This window comes from Emydura macquarii, unplaced genomic scaffold, assembly GCF_026122565.2.
Source record: "Emydura macquarii macquarii isolate MOO-44397 ecotype Brisbane River unplaced genomic scaffold, CSIRO-AGI_Emac_v2 contig_1170, whole genome shotgun sequence".
NCBI lineage: Eukaryota > Metazoa > Chordata > Testudines > Chelidae > Emydura > Emydura macquarii.
In genome coordinates this window covers 1,534,119-1,551,808 of record NW_027131307.1, presented here as the reverse complement: position 1 = coordinate 1,551,808, position 17,690 = coordinate 1,534,119, and the positions used below count along the sequence as shown (strand labels likewise).

The window sequence follows — 17,690 nt, the reverse complement described above, 5'->3', positions numbered from 1 at the left end:
AGTGCTGATTCTGCAAGGTTGTAAGATTGCCAAAATATTACTAAAATATGTAGTAGGTATAAGAGATACCAAGATACTAACTCTCTGAAATGACACTTTTATGGGTAGAAATGATACATGGAGTGGCGGTGCCCAAATCAGCCAATCAACGGAAAAAGGTGGTATTAGACTACGTCAGGAGGGTGGCAACTACCTACGTGAAAGGGGGCAGAACGAAAGTGTATGTAACAGTGTATAAAAGAGGGTGTCAGAAGGAATACCAGCATCCGGTCTAGGGGATAACGGAAAATCCTGCCGTTGGGCCAAGACCATTGTAACACCGCCAATGTGAAACTGACCCAAAAATACTCTTTAAGTCACTTCTCATTGTGCTGCACGCAATAAACCTGGCCTGGGTGCCTTCGTTGCTCAGCTAATCCATGGTCATGTCGATTCATTTGATCGTGAGAGCCGTCTCAGTTTCCTGCGCAGTGCTGGGACAGCATCTACACAGGGACACATGCACACAGCCTACACTGATAAACATCAGTGACCAACACACCAATTACCACACCAGGCTTCCTTCCAAAGCCAGCTCTGCACATCCTGTGCAAGGGTGAAGGCAGTGGTAGGGAGGGAAATGAGGTTACAGAAGCAGCTTGGCCCTCCTCTTCGTCATGTGATAGCAACACCGGTGGGGATGCAGGTGCAGGAAGGGAGTTCCCCTTGCAGCAGTGACAGTGACATCAGAGAAGACCCAACATTATAACTAGCAGAGCCAGCCTTAGCATTCTGAGCCTGCAGACCCATTTTTCACCCTGTTGCAAATATACTGGCATCCTGCCCACCAGGCTCACATCACACGGCTCTGGGCTGGCCTGAGGGCTCTGGCTGCAGCCCACACAGAGCTCTTTTATCTTGGATTAAAAGCAGGTGGATGAAAGATCTCTAGGTCGCCCCCTGCTTTCTGCTGCAGAGTGAGCCCATTCCACTCTGTATATTCTGTCTCTAGCAAAGGCTTCCGGTTAAGCTCGCACAGAGCTAGGCGAGGAAATGAGTTAGAAATGTATTTAAAATGAAGAAGAAAGTAAGACCGTCTCTGCTGAAGCCCAAAGGCAGCTCTGTCCCAAGCCTCACAGCCTCTCCAGCTCATCTATGCTCTTATGTGGATATTACACAGTGCCTGAAAGTACAACAAAGTAATGGGAGAGCAACTAATCCCTGCAAGGACACTTCAGAAACAGCACCAGTAAAGCAACAGTTAGAATGCTTCTCACTGCCTCAGAGGCTGCAGGGAAAGCTGAAAAAGGAAAGAAGAAAAAATAGCAATCAAAAGAATAAAAACAATCATCTGACAAACAAAAATCTCTCTACACTAGCAGTGGTGGAGAATTGGAGGCAAGCACTTGCCCACCATTTGGCCAAGTATGTTATAACTGCAACAGACCATCATCATTTTCCAAAGGTCTTTCCCAAATGCGAAGCCAAGAGCATCCCTGTGCTTGGTACAGAGCAAGACAGAGATGTCATTCTCCTTGGAGATGCAGCAACTGCCCAGCATACTGCTTCATTAGAAATATAAATACCTAGATTTGCGATGACTGGGAGAACTGCAAGGTGTCTTGCCTGCTGGGTGTGAAGGTTGCAGATCTCTCGAGACATCTCGACAGACTTATGTGGAGTGGTGGGGAGGAGCTGGTAGTCGTGGTACATGTAGGTACCAATGACATAGGGAAAGATAGGAAAGAGGTCCTGGATGCCAAATTTAGGCTGCTAGGTAAGAAATTGAAGTCCAGGACATCCAGTGTAGCATTCTCTGAAATGCTTCTGGTTCCATGCAGAAAATCATGGGTTGGATAAATGGACTATAAGGTGATAAAAAGCTGGCTAGATCATCTGGCTAGATCATCAAGGTAGTAATCAATGGCTCAATATCTAGTTGGTTGACGGTAACAAACAGAGTGCCCCTGGAGTCAGTCCTGGGGCTGGTTTTGTTCAACATCTTCATTAATGATCTGGAGGATGGGGTAGATTGCACCCTCAGCAAGTTTGCAGATGACACTAAGTTGGCGGGAGTGGTAGACACCCTGGATGGTAAGGATAGGATACAGAGTGACCTAGACAAATAGGAGGATTGGGCCAAAAGAAATCTGATGAAGTTTAACAAGGACAAGTGCAAAGTCCTGCACTGAGCATGGAAAAATCCCATGCACTGCTACAGACTGGGAACCAACTGGCGAAGCCAGCAGTTCTGTAGAAAAGGACGTGGGGGTTACAGTAGACATGAAGCTAGATATGAGTCAACAGTGTGTCCTTGTTGCCAGTAAGGCTAGTAGTATATTGGGCTGCATTAGTAGGAGCATTGTCAGCAGATCAAGGGAAGTGATTATTCCCCTCTATTTGGCACTGATGAGGCCAGTGGAGTATTGTGTCCAGTTTTGGGCCCCCTACCATAAGAAGGATTTGGACAAATTGGAGATTCCAGCGGAGGGCAACAAAAATGATTAGTGGGCTGGAGCATATGACTTATGAGGAGAGGCTGAGGCAACTGTGATTAGAGGGCATGATTAGCACATGACATAAGGAGAGGCTGAGGGAACTGGGCTTCTTTAGTCTGCAGAAGAGAAGAATGAGGGGGAATTTGATAGCAGCCTTCAACTACCTGAAGGGGGGTTCCAAAGAGAATGGAACTAGGCTGTTCTCAGTGGTGGCAGATAACTGAACAAGGAGCAATGGTCTCAGTGGGGGAGGTCTAGGTTGGATATTAGGAAAAACTTTTTCACTAAGAGAATGGGGAAGCACTGGAATGGGTTACCCAGGGAGGTGGTGGAGTCTTCATCCTTAGAGGTATTTAAGGCCTGGCTTGACAAAGCCCTGCCTGGGATGATTTAGTTGGAATTGATCTCGCTTTGAGCATTGGGTTGGATTTGATGACCTCCTGAAATCCCTTCCAACCCTAATTTTCTATGATACTATGAACTGTAGGGTCTCAATGCATGAATGAGACAGTGGTATAGAGAGGAGGGGTTCAGATTTATTAGGCACTGGAGAACCTTAAAGGGGGAGCCTATACAGGAAGGATGGGCTCCAAATAAAGCAAAATAGAACCAGATTGCTAGCACCTAAAATGTAAAAGATCGTAGAGTATTTTTAAACTAAGTTCTCGGGGAAAGTTGACAGGTGTGGAGGAGCATGTAGTTTGGACTGGCATCCGTTAGGGAAGGAGCTATTAATGGAGATCCTCTATATCCTAGTAAGGAGGAGAGGATGGAAGGTGATAAAATATGGGTAGAATCTGATGTCAAATGAAAAGAGTCCCATTCAATTACATCACATAATGGCAGACACCTAAAAAGTGACCATTTGTTAAAGTACTTGTATACAAATGCTAGAAGTCTAAATACTAAGATGGGTGACCTTGACTGCCTCATATTAAATGAGGATGTTGATATAATAGGCATCACAGAAACTTGGTGGAATGAGGATAATCAAAACGATATGGAGTACAAAATATATCAGAAAGACAGATTAGGTCATGCTGGTGGGGGAGTGGCACTATATGTGAAAAAACGCACAGAGACAAATGAAGTAAACATCTTCAATGAACCAAACTATACCATAAAATCTCTATGGATAGTAAATCCATGCTTGAATAATAAGAATATAACAGTAGGGATATTCTACTGATCACCTGACCAGGATAGCGATAGTGACTGTGAAATCCTCAGGGAGATTAGAGAGGCTATACAAATAGAAATATCAACAATAATGGGGGATTGCAACTATCCCGTATTGACTGGGTACATATCTTAGGATGGAATACAGAGATAAAGTTTCTTGACACCTTAAAGACTTCTTGTTGGAGCAGCTAGTCCTGGAACTCACAAGAGGAGAAGCAATTCTTGATTTTGTCCTAAGTGGAACACAGGATCGGGTCCAAGAGGTGAATATAGCTGAACCTTGGTAATGATAACTGTAACATAATAAAATTGGGTATCCCTGTGGTAGGAAAAAGACCAAAGCAGCCTAATGTAATTTCAGAAACAGGAAGTACACAAAACTAAGGAAGTTAGTTAAACAGAAATTAAAAAGTACAATGCCAAAAGTGAAATCCCTGCAAGCTGAATGGAAACTTTTTAAAGACACCATAATAGAGGCTCAATTTAAATGTATATCCCAAATTAAAAAACATAGAAAGAGGACCAAAAAAGTGCCACCGTGGCTAAACAACAAAGTAAAAGAAACAGTAAGAGGCAAAAAGGCATCCTTTAAAATGTGGAAGTTAAATCCAACTGAGGAAAATAATAAGGAGCAAAAACTCTGGCAAGTGAAGTGCAAAAATATAATTAGAAAGGCCAAAAAAGAATTTGAATGACAGCTAGCCAAAGACAAAAAATAACAGCAAACATTTTTAAGCACATCAGAAGCACATCAGAAGCTAAATAACTAGTGGGGCCACTGGACCATCGAGATGTTAAAGGAGTACTCAAGGAAGAGAAGGCCATTGTGGACAAACTAAATGAATTCTTTCCATGGGTCTTCATGGCTGAGGATGTGAGGGAGATTCCCAAACCTGAGCCATTCTTTTTAGGTGACAAATCTGAGGAACTGTCCCAGATCAAGGTGTCAGAGGAGGTTTTGGAACTAATTGATAAATTAAACAGTAACAAGTCACCAGGACCAGATGGTAGTTCTGAAAGAGTTCTGAAAGAACTCAAATGTGAAATTGCAGAACTACTAACTCTGGTATGTAAGCTATCATTTAAATCAGCTTCTGTACCAGATGACTGGAAGATAGCCAATGTGACACCAATTCTTTAAAAAGGCTTCAGAGGCGATCCTGGCATTTACAGGCTGGTAGGTCTAACTTCAGTACCAGGCATATTGATTGAAACTATAGTAAAGAACAGAATTATTAGACACATAGATTAATACGATTTGTTGGGGAAGAATCAACATCACTTTTGTAAAAGGAAATCACACCTCACCAATCTACTATATTATTTTAAGGGGGTCAACAAGGATGTGGACAAGGGTGATCCAGTAGATATAGTGTATTTTGATTTACAGAAAGCCTTTGACATGGTCCCTCACCAAAGGCTCTTAAACAAATGAATCTGACATGGGGTAAGAGGGAAAGTCTTCACCTGGATCAGTAACTGGTTAAAAGATAGGAAACAAATGCTAGGAATAATTGGTCAGTTTTCAGAATGAAGAGAAATAATGGTGTCCCTAAGGGGTCTGGTACTGGAACCAGTACTGTTCGACATATTCATAAATGATCTGGAAAAAGTGATAAAGACTGAGGTGGCAAAAATTTGCAGATGATACAAACTACTCAAGATAGTTAAGACCAAAGCAGATTGTGAAGATTACAAAGGGATTTCACAAAACTGGGTGACCAGGCAACCAAAAGGGCAGATGAAATTCAATGTTGATAAATGCAAAGTAATGCACTTTGGAAAACAATCCCAACTCTACACATAAAATGATGGGGTCTAAGTTAGCCACTCAAGAAAGAGATCTTGGAGTCCCTGTTGATATCTCTGAAATCATCCACTTAATGTGCAGCTGCAGTCATAAAAGCTAAGAGAATGTTGGGAATCATTACGAAAGGGATAGATGATAGGACAGAAAATATCATATTGCCTCTTAATAAGTCCCTGGTATACCCTCATCTTGAATACTGCATGCAGATCTGGTTGCCCCATCTCAAAAAAGATGTACTGGAATTAGAAAAGGGCAAAAATGATTACGGATATGGAACAGCTTCCATATGAGGCGAAATTAATAAGACTGGGACTTTTCAGCTTAGAAAAGAGACGACTAAGGAGGGATAGGATAGAGATGTATAAAATCTTGACTGTTGTGGAGAAAGTGAATAAGGAAGTGTTATTTGCTCCCTCTCATAATACAAGAACTAGGGGTCACCAAATGAAATGTATAGGCAGCAGGTTTAAAACAAACAAAAGGAAATATTACTTCACACAACGCGCAGTCTACCTATGAAATTCTTTGCCAAAGGATGTTATGAAGGCCCAGAATGTAACGGTTAAAAAAAAGAGCTAGATAAGTTAATGGAGGATAGGTCTATCAATGGCTATTAGCCAAGATGGGCAGGGAATGGATGACGGGGATGAATCATTTGATGATTACCTGTTCTGTTCATTCCCTCTGAAGCACCTGGCAATGGCCACTGTCAGAAGATACTGGGCTAGATAGACCATTGGTCTGACTCAGTATGGCCATTCTTATGTTAATCCACACCTACCAAAACAAGGCACTCCACTGCACAAAATTCTCTCTCTGTGTAGAGGATGAGAGAACAAACAACACATGGCAGATGTGTAGTGATATTACTTAATTCACTACTGGAAGGCACTCAAGTACTACAGAGATAAATGTGGTATAAAACTCTATAAAGAAGAGAATAACATCACTAAGGGCATGTCTACACTGCCACTGTGGCAGGCATTGATGCAGCACCATCGATTGAGCTGGTCTGTTTAGACCCGCTCAGTATATGGGAGAGCACGCTCCCGTCAACTGAATTAGTCCATCTCCTCAAAAGGTGGAAGGTAGCATTGACGGAGATGCTCTCCTGTCGACATAATGTTGTGAAGATGCCGCCCTGTGTAAACAAAAGTACATCGATGTGAGATACTGAGCTACTTACTAGCGTATCTCATGTCGACCCAGCGCGGCAGAGTAGATCAGGCCTAAGACTGAAAACTCCAGGTAATACCAGACTGATACCAAAGCATAATCAGTCTGGAGTGAATCATGTTAGCAACTATACATACAGGTCTGAAATAATATATAAGTGCCATCCACTTCAAACTCAGATGGCTAACATTAGCAGCCTCAAAAAGTATCCTGATTTTCAGTGATGCTGAGCACCTGTAGCTCCTGTTGATGTCAATGGGCACTATGGGAGCTCAAGGTCTCTCCATGCCTATACATGAATTTATGGTGGGATTTCAAAAGCACCTACACACTCTTAAGTCATAGGTCCCACTGACTTTGACTTAGGGACTTCTGAAAATTCCACCCTAGGGTGACTAACTTTAGGTACCTATGTTTGAAAATTTTGGGAGCAAAGACTAATTAAATGATTCTGAAAACTATTTCAAAATCCCTGGATCTGTCATATGTTATTTCAAATTGAAAAAGAATGCTGCTTTAGATGAACTGAAGTAGCTAAAGAGGGAGATGAAAAGATGAGTATCAAATTACTAGTATGGAGTGACTATGCTAAAATTGGTGTTAAACCTCTGAGCATGCCCAGTGTGTGCTAGAAGCTTTCCAGAAGCCTACCCAGACTGAACAGAAGGCTCATAAGGCTAATAAAGCACTGAGCCTTCTCTCCTGATAAACCTGACTCCTGGGAGCTCACTGACTATATGATAGTGGTCACAGTCTAAAGCTACACAATAGTCCTTCAGGATAATTCCAGCCTCAAAATGACATTCACATGCAAATAGGAAAACATGAGTATACACTGGTCACTTTGCAGTTTCATTAATTAACAACATGTAAGGACCATGAAGAAAGCTCTCAGCACTTGCTTCTTACCCTCCACTGACAGCATACCAGTTCCTGATTTACCTACTGGCTCCAGGCCTCAAGGGCAGGCAGATATCCCAGCCCTCAAATCTGTTCCGGTTTTCCCACATTTTCCTCTACAAAGAGAGTAAGGAAGAAACAGTTACCTACTTTTCCATAACTTATTCTTCAGAATGTGTTGCACCTGTCCATGCCACTGTAGGTGATGCCTCATGCACAGATGCCAGAGATTTTGTCCCCTCAGTGGTACCCATCACGGTAGCTTGAGTGCCTTCTGTCATTTTGGGCTACTCTGTGCTGATATAAGAGGGCAGAGCTGCCCCGACTCCCCTCAGTTCCTTCATACCAGTCTGACTCTGATACAGAGTGGAAGAAGGTGGGTCAGGGAGTTGACATGTGCAACACATCTTGAAGAACAAGTTATGGAAAGATACATAACAGTTTCTTCTTCCTTGAGTGATTGCACTTGTCAATTCCACTATAGGTGACTCACAAGCAAACAGATATGGAGGTGGGTTCGGAATAACAAGGTTACTTACCAGTAATTGTTGTTCTTCGAGATGTGTTGCTCATATCCATTCCAATATAGGTGAGTGCGCGCCCCGTGCACGAGCCTCCGGAAGCTTTTCTGCCCCTAGCAATCCCCTGCGGGTCGGCTCCTGCACCCCCTGGAGTGCCGCGCTCATGTCGCGGTATATAGGGACACTGCCGACCCTGTGGCCCCCAGTCCCTTCTTTCTGCCGACTCCGACAGCGGGGATGGAGGGTGGGTTTGGAATGTATATGCGCAACACATCTCGAAGAACAACAGTTACTGGTAAGTAACCTTGTTTTCTCTCTTCGAGTGATTGCTCATATGCATTCCAATATAGGTGATTAAATAGCCATACCTTGGAGGCGGGTAGGAGTCACTGTCGAGTAGCCCTTCTTAGTACGGCTCTGCCGACAACCGCGTCCTCTCTTGCCTGTTGCACGATGGTGTAATGAGATGAGAAGGTATGGATTGATGACCAGGTCGCTGCCCTGCAGATATCCAGCAGTGGCGCACGCTCCAGGAAGGCCGCTGACGAGGCCTGGGCTCTGGTCGAGTGTGCCGTCACGGTTCCCGGAAGCGGCACCTTCGCCTGATCGTAACAGGTATGTATGCAGGCGGTGATCCAGGCAGAGATGCGTTGCGTAGAGACAGGTAAGCCTTTCATTCTGTCCGCGACTGCGACGAACAGTTGGGTTGATCTCCTGAATGGCCTTGTACGATCGATATAATAGGCCAGGGCCCGCCTGACGTCCAAGGAATGCCATCTCTGCTCGGCCTCCGATCCATGTGGTTTGGGAAAGAACACGGGGAGGAAGATGTCTTGGTTACAGTGAAACTGAGACACCACCTTAGGTAAGAATGCTGGGTGGGGTCTCAGCCTCACTTTGTCTTTATAGAAGACCGTATAAGGGGGTTCCGAGGTCAAAGCTCTCAACTCGGAGACCCGTCTAGCCGATGTAATGGCTACTAGGAAAGCCACCTTCCAAGAAAGGACGAGCAAAGGGCATGTAGCCATGGGCTCAAAGGGGGGTCCTGTTAATATAGAAAGAACTAAGTTCAAGTCCCAGAGAGGTACCGGGTCACGGACCTGCGGATATAGTCTCTCTATCCCCTTAAGAAACCTACAGGACATAGGGTAAGAGAAGATAGACCTCCCTTCCATCTGCCGGTGAAAGGCCGAGATGGCCGCCAGGTGTACCCTCAGGGAGGCTAGTGCAAGGCCCTGCATCTTTAAGTGTAGGAGGTACTCTAGGATTGCCTGGATGGGCGAAGAGTTGGGTAAGATCCCCCGGGACTCCACCCAAAAGGTAAAGCGCTTCCATTTAGCCTTATACAACACCTGAGTGGAAGGCTTCCTGCTCCCCAGCAGGACCTGCTGAACTTGTGTTGAGCAGGCTCTCTCTCCCTCCGTTAACCACAGAGCCTCCATGCAGTCAAGTGGAGGGAGTCCAGGTCCGGGTGCAGAAGGCGACCCTGGTCCTGGGAGAGGAGGTCGTAGCGTTTCGGAAGCGGTATTGGCTCGGCTATGGACATGTCCAACAGCATACTGAACCAGTGTTGCTGGGGCCAGGCTGGTGCAATCAGGATGACATCCGCTTTGTCTCTCTTGACTTTCAAGAGTACTTTGGGGAGTAGTGGGACGGGGGGGAATGCATACATCAGGGGCCCCGTCCAGTCTATTAAGAAGGCGTCCGAGAGGGAGCCCTGCTCGCGTCCCCGGAGTGAGCAGAACCTCGGGCACTTCTTGTTCCACGCTGAGGCAAACAGATCTAGTTAGGGAATACCCCACTTGTGGAAGAGAAAAGTTGCCACCTCCCAGTGGAGCGACCAGTCGTGGCGGGGTAAGAATGACCTGCTGAGGCGGTCCGCCTCGTCGTTCCTGACCCCTGGGAGGTGAGAGGCAGATAGGTGAAAATCGTGCCTCACCGCAAGGTCCCATAGTTGTATGGCTTCCTGGCACAGGGCCGAGGAGCGTGCCCCCCTTGCCTGTTTATATAAAACATGGCTGCTGTATTGTCCGTGAGGACATGCACTACTCTGCCCGTTAGGAACCTGAGGAAGACCTTGCAGGCTAGCCGGACAGCCCGGAGCTCTCTGACATTGATGTGGAGGTGTAATTCGTGAGGCGACCATAGACCCTGCGTGCGGAGGTCTCGGCTCATGTGGGCTCCCCAGCCCACGTCTGAAGCGTCTGTTATTAGCGTTACAGAGGGGGTCAATTCTGCAAAGGGAACCCCCCGTAGCACTTCCCTCGGGTCTGTCCACCAGTTGAGGGACGTTAGTACCTGGGCTAGGATGGTGACCACCTTGGAGAGTGAATGTCTGGATGGGGTGTACACAGAAGTCAGCCAACCTTGGAGAGGCCTGAGTTTGAGGCGAGCTAACCTCACCACATATGTACATGCCACCATGTGTCCCAACAGCTGAAGGCAATGCCTGGCTGTCGTCGTGGGGGACCTGTATAATTCCGAAATTATGGCGGTCATGGTCTGGAATCGAGACAGAGGGAGGAAGGCTCTGGCTTGAACTGCATCTAGGGTAGCCCCGATAAAGTCTATGCGCTGCACCGGGATGAGTGTGGACTTCTGCTCGTTGATGAGCAGTCCCAATTTGGTGCATGTCGCGCAGGTTAGGGCCAGGCTGTTCTGTACATGGACCCTGGATCTTCCTCGTATTAACCAATCATCGAGGTAGGGGAAGATCTGGACGCCTCTGCGCTGGAGGTGGGCAGCTACCACCGCCATGCATTTTGTGAAGACCCTGGGCGCTGAGGAGAGGCCAAAGGGCAGGGCCGAAAATTGGTAGTGGGCACCCGCTACCGTAAAGCGGAGGAAACGCCTGTGCCCAGGGAGGATAGAGATATGGAAGTAGGCGTCCTTTAAGTCGAGGATAGCATACCAATCCCCTGGATCCAGAGCAGGAATAATAGAGGCTAGGGAGACCATACGGAATTTGAGGCGCCTGATAAACTTGTTCAGACGGCGAAGGTCTAGAATAGGCCTCAGGCCTCCCCCTTTGCCTTGGGAATAAGGAAATACCGGGAATAGAACCCCCTGCCCCTTTCCATAGGAGGAACTTCCTCTACCGCCCCTAGATGGAGAAGAGAGTGCACCTCCTGGACGAGGAGTAGCTCGTGAGATGGGTCCCTGAAGAGGGACGGGGTGGGGGGAGAGTCCGGCGGGAATGCTGAGAGTTGGAGGGCATAACCCCGTTTCACCACGCTGAGTACCCAGCGGTCCGAGGTTATCCTCTGCCACTCTCGGAGGAAGGGACGCAGTCTGTCTGTAAAGGTTAGAGTGGGATCCAATGGGATGGACAGAGAGCTGCCCTCGAGCGTCCCATCAAAAGGACCGCTTATTGTTTTTTTGCGGGCCTTGCTGGGAGCCCCCTGCAGGGCCTTGGCGATCTCTGCGGTTCGCCTGCCTAAAGCGGTCCCGGCCCCTCCTTGGCTGGGCGGGCCAAGGAGGCAGTCTGGGGACAGGCTGCTGCTGCCTTTGAGGGCGCTGTTTGCCCTGTCGCCTTGTGGCCTGTGGCACATACAGGCCTAACGATTTTAGGGTGGCCCTAGAATCTTTTAAGGCATGGAGCTTAGTGTCTGTTCTATCTGAAAACAGGCCTATGCCATCAAAGGGCAGATCTTGGATGGCCTGCTGTACTTCCAGCGACAGCCCGGAGGATTGTAGCCACGCAGATCGGCGCATGACTATACCAGATGCCATGGTCCTCCCCGCCGCATCGGTGGCATCGCTCGCGGATTGGAGAGCAGCTCCAGCAACCGTCGCTCCCTCCTGGAGAATGGTGTTATAGTCCTCCGCCATGTCTGGTGGTAGCGCGCGGAGGAACCTCTGGAGGGAAGCCCAGAGATTTAAATTGTATCTGCCAAGGAGCGCTTGGTGGTTCGCTATGCGTAATTGTAGAGCTGCAGTCGAATAAATTTTTCTCCCAAAGAGATCTAATTTTTTGTTTTCCTTGTTTTTGGGAGAGCTCGACTGGGCCCTTTGTCTGTCCCTTTGGTTTACGGCATCTACAACCAACAACCCCGGGGGAGGGTGATTGTAAAGATATTCAAACCCTTGAGAGGGAACATAGTATTTGCGCTCAGCCGTTTTAGAGGTGGCAGATACTGATGCTGGAGTCTCCCAGAGGGGCTTGACCACCTTAAGAACCCAGTCATGGACTGGGAGCGCGACCCGGGAAGGTCCCACTGAGCCTGAGACCCCAAAGAGAGGATCCTCCTCCTCTGAAAGCTCTTTTAGGTCAATCTGTAGGTTATCAGCTAACCTCTTTAGTAATTCCTGATGTGTTTTAAAATCAGGAAGGGGGGTTCTTTGGTCCCTGGATGTAGTGTCCAGGGGGGAAGAGGAGGAGGACTGCCGGAGGGGACCCGTGGAAGGACCCTCCATAGGGTCAGACTCTTCGTCTGAGGTCTCTGCTTTGTCCTGGCTGGGAGGCGGAGGTGGCGGTTGGACTGCCACTGAGGGAGCTGACGCTGTGCCCTGGGTCGTTTGTTGCGGCCACGGGCCCCAATAGGGCCATTGCCAGGGCTCTTGTACCCACGTCAGTACCGGTCCCGGTGCTGTATATGACCCAGGCCTGTGGACTGCGCGATCTAGGGCGCTTTGTCCGGTCCCTATCTCGGTCGGGCAGTGATCTGCTCTGGGATGATCGGGAGCGGCCACGGCGGTGTCTATGGTGACGGCGGGGGGGTGACCGGCTGGAACTGGTGGACGAATGCCCCCAGGGCCTCTTGGTCTTACGGCGATTATCTGCCAGCGACCTGGAGTGGTCCCGCTCGTGACTACGCCCTCTATGATAATGTGCCGGAGAATCCCTCGGAGCCGAAGTGTGCGGTGCCGAGGGCCACACCAGGCTGTGTGTAGGGCTAGTCTTTGCTGATGTTGAGCGGCGACGGTGAGACTCAGAAGCAGCTGGACAACGATGGCTGCTAGTAGACCGGGAACGGTGTCTAGTTTCCCGGGAGTCGCCGCGAGTATGGTCCGGTGAACGGGATCGGTGCCGAGAGCGGGATCGGTGCCGAGAGCGGGATTGGTGCCGGGCATCCCTAGGAGACGGCGACCGGTGTCGGGAGCTGCGCAACGAGGATCGAGAGCGGTGCTCGCGTGTGCGCTCTGAGCGTCTCGGCTCCGCATGCGAACCAGATCGGTGCCGAGAACGGGAGCGGTGCCGGGCGTCCTTTGATGTCGACCGGTGCCGGGAGCTGCGCACCGAAGGTCGAAGAGAGTATTCAGCCTCCCTCGGTGCCGCATAGCTGGTAGGGCGGTGCCGGGACACCGAGGACCTGTTGCCCGAGCTGGAGCGGCTGCTCTCGGAACCTCTAGACCGCTCCCGGTGCTGCGGTGTCGAGGTGCTCAACGACCTAAGGTCGGAGCGAGGAGGGGGAGTTCCCGCTTCCCCCTTCCTCGACCGTCTGGGGGGAGACGTTGATCCCTGTCTCCTCTGCCCACCGGGGTAACCCAGCACGGGTCTACCCCGAGACGCCGTCCCTGACTCCCTCGGCCGAGGGGGGGACGGAGGCGTGGGCATGACCATGAGGGCTCGTGCCGCTACAAACGCCTCCGGCGTCGACGGCCCCTGCAGGGGAGCTCCCCCACCCCCGGGGGTCGGGGAAGGCTCCCTGCGCAGAGATGCCGGTGCCGGAAGTGATTCTACGGCACGTGGCTGGGGCATCTCTTGCTGCACCCCCTGCTGTACCGATCGCAGGGGGGAGTCCATGGACACGGCCTCCAGCTGTTTCTTTTTCTTCGGCACCTTGCGCATCAGTGCCGGTGCCGGGGGAGCGCTGTGTGCTGATGAAACACTCGGTGCCGACGGTGACCCCGAGGGCTCGGAGACTGGACGAAGCGCCGACTCCATTAGGATAGTTCTGAGGCGGGCATCGCGCTCCTTTTGAGTCCTGGGTTTGAAGGACTTACAAATTCGGCATTTGTCCTTCCGATGGAGCTCCCCCAGGCAGCGGAGGCAGCGATCATGCGGGTCGCTGACCGGGAAAGCCTTCGAGCACTCAGCGCAGGCTTTGAACCCCGTGGAGCCCAGCATGGCTCCGCGTAGCCCGTAAGGGCTAACAAAACTAATCTCAACTATAACAACTAACTCTAACTAACTTTTTTTTTTTTTTTTTTTTTTTATATACAAAAACTATGAACTTTCACTAACAACTAACTACTAAATAGGAGATTGTTACTTGCGAATGAGCAAGGGGCAGCGTTCCAAAGACCGTCATGGGCGGAAAGAAGGAACTGGGGGCCACGGGGTCGGCAGTGTCCCTATATACCACGACATGAGCGCGGCACTCCAGGGGGCGCAGGAGCCGACCCGCAGGGGGTTGCTAGGGGCAGAAAAGCTTCCGGAGGCTCGTGCACGGGGCACGCACTCACCTATATTGGAATGCATATAAGCAATCACTCGAAGAGAGAACTATTGGAACAGTGATTGTAAGACCACCCATCTGAAACTGGCATTGTCTGAAATTGGAAAAGGTACAGAGAAGGGCAACAAAAATAATCAGTGGTATGGAACAGCTTCCATCTGAGGAGAGAGAAAAAGACTGGAACTTTTCAGCTTGGAAAAGAGATGAAGTGGGGATATGATAGAGGTCTATAAAATATTGACTGGGGCAGAGAAAGTAAATAAGGAAGTGTTATTTACTCCTCATAACACAGAAGCTAGGGGGTCACCAAATGAAATTAATAGGCAGCAGGTTTAAAACAAACAAAAGGAAGTATTTCTTCACACAACGCACAGTCAACCTGTGGAACTCGTTGCCGGGGATGCTGTAAAGGCCAAGACTATAACATGCTTCAGAAAAGAACTAGATAAGTTCATGGAGGAAAGGTCCATGAATGGCTATTAGCCAGGATAGGCAGGGATGCAACACCATGTTCTGAGTATCCCTAGCGTCTGTTTCCCAGAAGCTGGGAGTGGACGACAGGGGATGGATCACTTGATGATGACCTGTTCTGTTCATTCCCTTTTAAGCACCTGGCATTGGCCACTGTGGGAAGACAGGATTCTGGGCTAGATGGACCATTGGACTGACCCAGTGTGGCTGTTCTTATGTTCTTAAGTGAGAGGTAGCACGAATCTGGGGATGGCATTACTGAGAAAATCACAGGTTTTCCTCTTGATCAGACCAGCTTGAGAGGAGCTTTGGATAGCAGTACCAGGGTTTCTCAGTGTGGTGAGGAATGAGCTGCAGGCACAGGGACTGGCTGGACAGATTTCCAGTGCTGGGGAAACCAGCACCGAGAGCTAAGCAAGTCCCTTGAGGCTGCATATGCGTCTGAGGTGAATGGGAGTGGCATAATTTGTTGACTCCTTAAATGTGTGTCAGGGACAACCTCGATGGAGCTGGCACAGACTCCAGTGGCAACGAACCCTTCTTAGGAGGCAATGCCTCTCTCTGCCACTCCTTGAATGGATCCCTGCCTCTGTCTCACCTCGGTACTGATGCCACAGAAGATGCCACAGAACCTGAGGAAGGTCTGAGTCTCTTTTTTGGCTCCAGGGATCAGGGGCAAGGAGCCGGAGGCATTGCATTAAGGCGAAGAGGCAGTTTTCCGGATGCAGGGTAAGGAGTGGGGACAGTAACGCTGGCACTGGGACATAGCATAGAAGTCCTAACCAGAGTTAGTTATTTTAATGAGATGATACACTGAGAAAGAAAACCCTTATGACAGGAAAATTGGGCTCAGCCTGCTGAAGGAGTTGCCTCACGTTACAATGGCTCATCTAACATCAGGCTCCCTGCTACAGTGAAAAGATGGAAGTTATTCTTCTGACTCCTTCTCCCAGACACCTGAGCTGAATCTTTTTCTGCAGACAGCTCATTCTGGGAAGCCAGGAGCCCCCATCCTGGATCAGAACAAAGGTGAGTGAAGTACAACCCCTTTGTGCACTCTTTATACATGTAGCAAAGATAAACGAAAAGGAACTCATATTTGCTCCTTTGGGCATAAGCAGTGCAGGAAAGATTTCTCCCACTCCCTATTCTGAACTGCACAATTGCCTAGCTGTGGGCATTTCATCTTCCTTTGCAGCAACAGCTATCCACCACTGTCGGGTAGGATATGGACTTTCATGGGCGATGGCCTGATCTGGTTCGGTAAATCCTGCATTTCTGTGCAAAAGGGAAGATATTTCATCAACTTCAAGATGTCTCTTACTTCTGCCTAAACATCAGTGTCATGGGAAACTTCACCAGTCAGGAGACAAAAGATGTCTGCTGTGAAAATGCACAAGATTCCCTCCCAAATCCTTTACCTCTTGCCTGGTGTTTTCAGCCCTAGCTCGCTCCTCTTCTTTTTGAGATTGCAGAGTAGAAGCTTCCTGCCTCAGATCCAACAGCTTCTTTTCATAAGCACCTTCTGCCTCTGCTTTCTCTTGGGCTGAGTGCTCCAACACCTCTTCCAACTCTGCACGGTGCCGTTCCTGCTCCCTCTCCTAACAAACAGAAGAGGAGGCATTACGGTGCTTTGGATTTAGCCCACCTCATACTATCACAGCTTGCTGGTCTGGCACCAGCCAAAGGCCCAGGTCAGCACTCCCTCCACCGACGTGAAACACGGACAGCAGACACATTACTGGCAGTGCTGTGGGTAGGCACAGAAACAGTTATTTCCCAAGGGGACTGCTAGTGATCTTAGAGAGGAAATAGAGCCCACCTCCCCTCCACTGCTGACTCTCCATCTGTTCCTGTAGGATTTCCCACACTATCATCATCAAGTGATGTTGATGTTTCTATCCTTATTTCCTGTGAGCCCAGAGTTTAACTCAACATTTTGATCAAAGCACAATAAGTGTAAACTGCATACAGAATGAGGAGAGACACCCGTGACACAGGCTCTGCCTGACAGGGTAGTCACCGGCTCCAACAGACCTACTCCATGACCTCCCTCAGCTAAAGTCCAGCAGGAAAGGAGCATCTCTTCTGAGGCACCTCCTGACTTCTGCACTATTACACCTCCTGGGCAACCCGCTGCAGTGTGCCAGAGCCTCAGGTGACTGGTTCATATCAATCTGTAAGCCTGACAGAATTTCAATCCTTGGCTGTCAGGCCTTGCATGGGGTTCACCCACCCCTTCTGAAAATAGCTGAATGCAGAGCCGGTCCCAGAACCATCCTGGCCTTGGAACTGTATGTGGTGCCCCATCGCACGTCACGTATCAATGGCAGCTAGGAAGAGCCTGAAAAAGGAGCCCTTCACACACGTGCAACAGCCACCTTCAACCCCTGATGCCAGGCCCCAGCAAAGAGCTGGGGAGGAAGCATACCCCTGGCCTATCACCAGCCAACCACTGTCACCGGCTCTGTGCTCCCCATGCTGCCTCGATCAGAGGAGTGACTTGATCAGGCATCACCAACTGGCCACTGCATGCAGCATGTTACCAGTAGCAAACCATAAAGCAACAGTCGACACAAAAAGCATGCATGAAATCCCCTTCACATGCACCAATTGCTGACTATTTTCAGGTAACTGAGCCATGGGAACAGTCACTAGCTGTTGGTGGGGGCAAGTGTAAAGTTTTATGTGGCTAGTTCACCCTGCTCTTTTGTGCCTGGGTGTCTATGCTGGGCAACCTCTCCTTCCAGTG

The 17,690-nt window shown here is 49.1% G+C and overlaps 1 protein-coding gene across 4 annotated transcripts in view; it reads right to left on the bottom strand.

Annotated features, from left to right (window-relative positions):
- The window catches only part of CEP250 (centrosomal protein 250), a 133,091-nt gene that overhangs the window by 43,888 nt on the left and 71,513 nt on the right, over nucleotides 1–17,690 (bottom strand). For all 4 annotated transcript variants that reach the window (XM_067546872.1, XM_067546874.1, XM_067546876.1 and 1 more), the window contains one exon: nucleotides 16,360–16,539. In XM_067546872.1, the coding sequence (XP_067402973.1) occupies nucleotides 16,360–16,539 (180 nt within the window). The remainder of the gene's footprint in view (nucleotides 1–16,359; nucleotides 16,540–17,690) is intronic.